We start from the raw sequence: 769 nt of genomic DNA, 5'->3' as shown, positions 1-769 counted from the left end.
AGTATCGTTATCAGTGTCAGTATTAGTATCGTTATCACTACCTATAAGAGGACGGGTAACATTGTATCGGTAGATCCTCCAGCTTTGATCATGTTGATACTTTCTTCCCGTTCTAGAGACATTTTTTTTAACTTGCAGGCTAAAAACATTTCAGACAAAACTCTGTAGTTTAGTTACTATTTAAATCCAGTTTGGTGCCACTTTGATTAAACATTTATCATAAACATCATAAACATGAACACAGGTGATCAATTAAACCAATCAGAGCTCAGAGACATGAACACAGGTGATCAATTAAACCAATCAGAGCTTAGAGACATGAACACAGGTGATCATTTAAACCAATAAAAACTCGGGGACATGAACACAGGTGATGATTTAAACCAATCAGAGCACAGAGACATGAACACAGGTGATGTTTCAAACCAAACAGAGCTCAGACTCAGATGCCCATGTAGGTGTTCATCTTTCCCAACGCGTCACACACGGTGTTGAGGTCGCTGCGCAGGTCCTGAACCACGTTCTCGATGCCGCGGGTGTCTTTGAGCAGGTCGATGCTTTGAGTGTACGGGTTGTAGTACACCGAGAACGGCCTCTTGATCGACTTAGCAAACTCCCTGTGAGAGAGGAGACACCGTCAGGTCATGTGACACATGTATTATCTCTATAATACAGTAGTGATACCCCTAGTGGACACTAAGAGAATAACATGTATTATCTCTATAATACAGTAGTGATGCCTCTAGTGGACACCAGGAGAATAACATGT

General features: G+C 41.5%; 1 protein-coding gene across 2 annotated transcripts in view; it reads right to left on the bottom strand.

Moving 5' to 3' along the window:
• Window positions 1-11: 11 nt before the first annotated feature.
• The window catches only part of tph2 (tryptophan hydroxylase 2 (tryptophan 5-monooxygenase)), a 6,411-nt gene continuing 5,653 nt past the window's right edge, over window positions 12-769 (bottom strand). For both annotated transcript variants that reach the window (XM_031879233.1, XM_031879234.1), the window contains exon 11: window positions 12-617. In XM_031879233.1, the coding sequence (XP_031735093.1) occupies window positions 443-617 (175 nt within the window). In that variant the 3' untranslated portion in view covers window positions 12-442. The remainder of the gene's footprint in view (window positions 618-769) is intronic.

This window comes from Anarrhichthys ocellatus, unplaced genomic scaffold, assembly GCF_004355925.1.
Source record: "Anarrhichthys ocellatus isolate YVR2014 unplaced genomic scaffold, GSC_Weel_1.0 scaffold237, whole genome shotgun sequence".
NCBI lineage: Eukaryota > Metazoa > Chordata > Actinopteri > Perciformes > Anarhichadidae > Anarrhichthys > Anarrhichthys ocellatus.
Note: the sequence above shows the minus strand (reverse complement) of the source record. Positions and strands in the feature narration are given on the sequence as shown.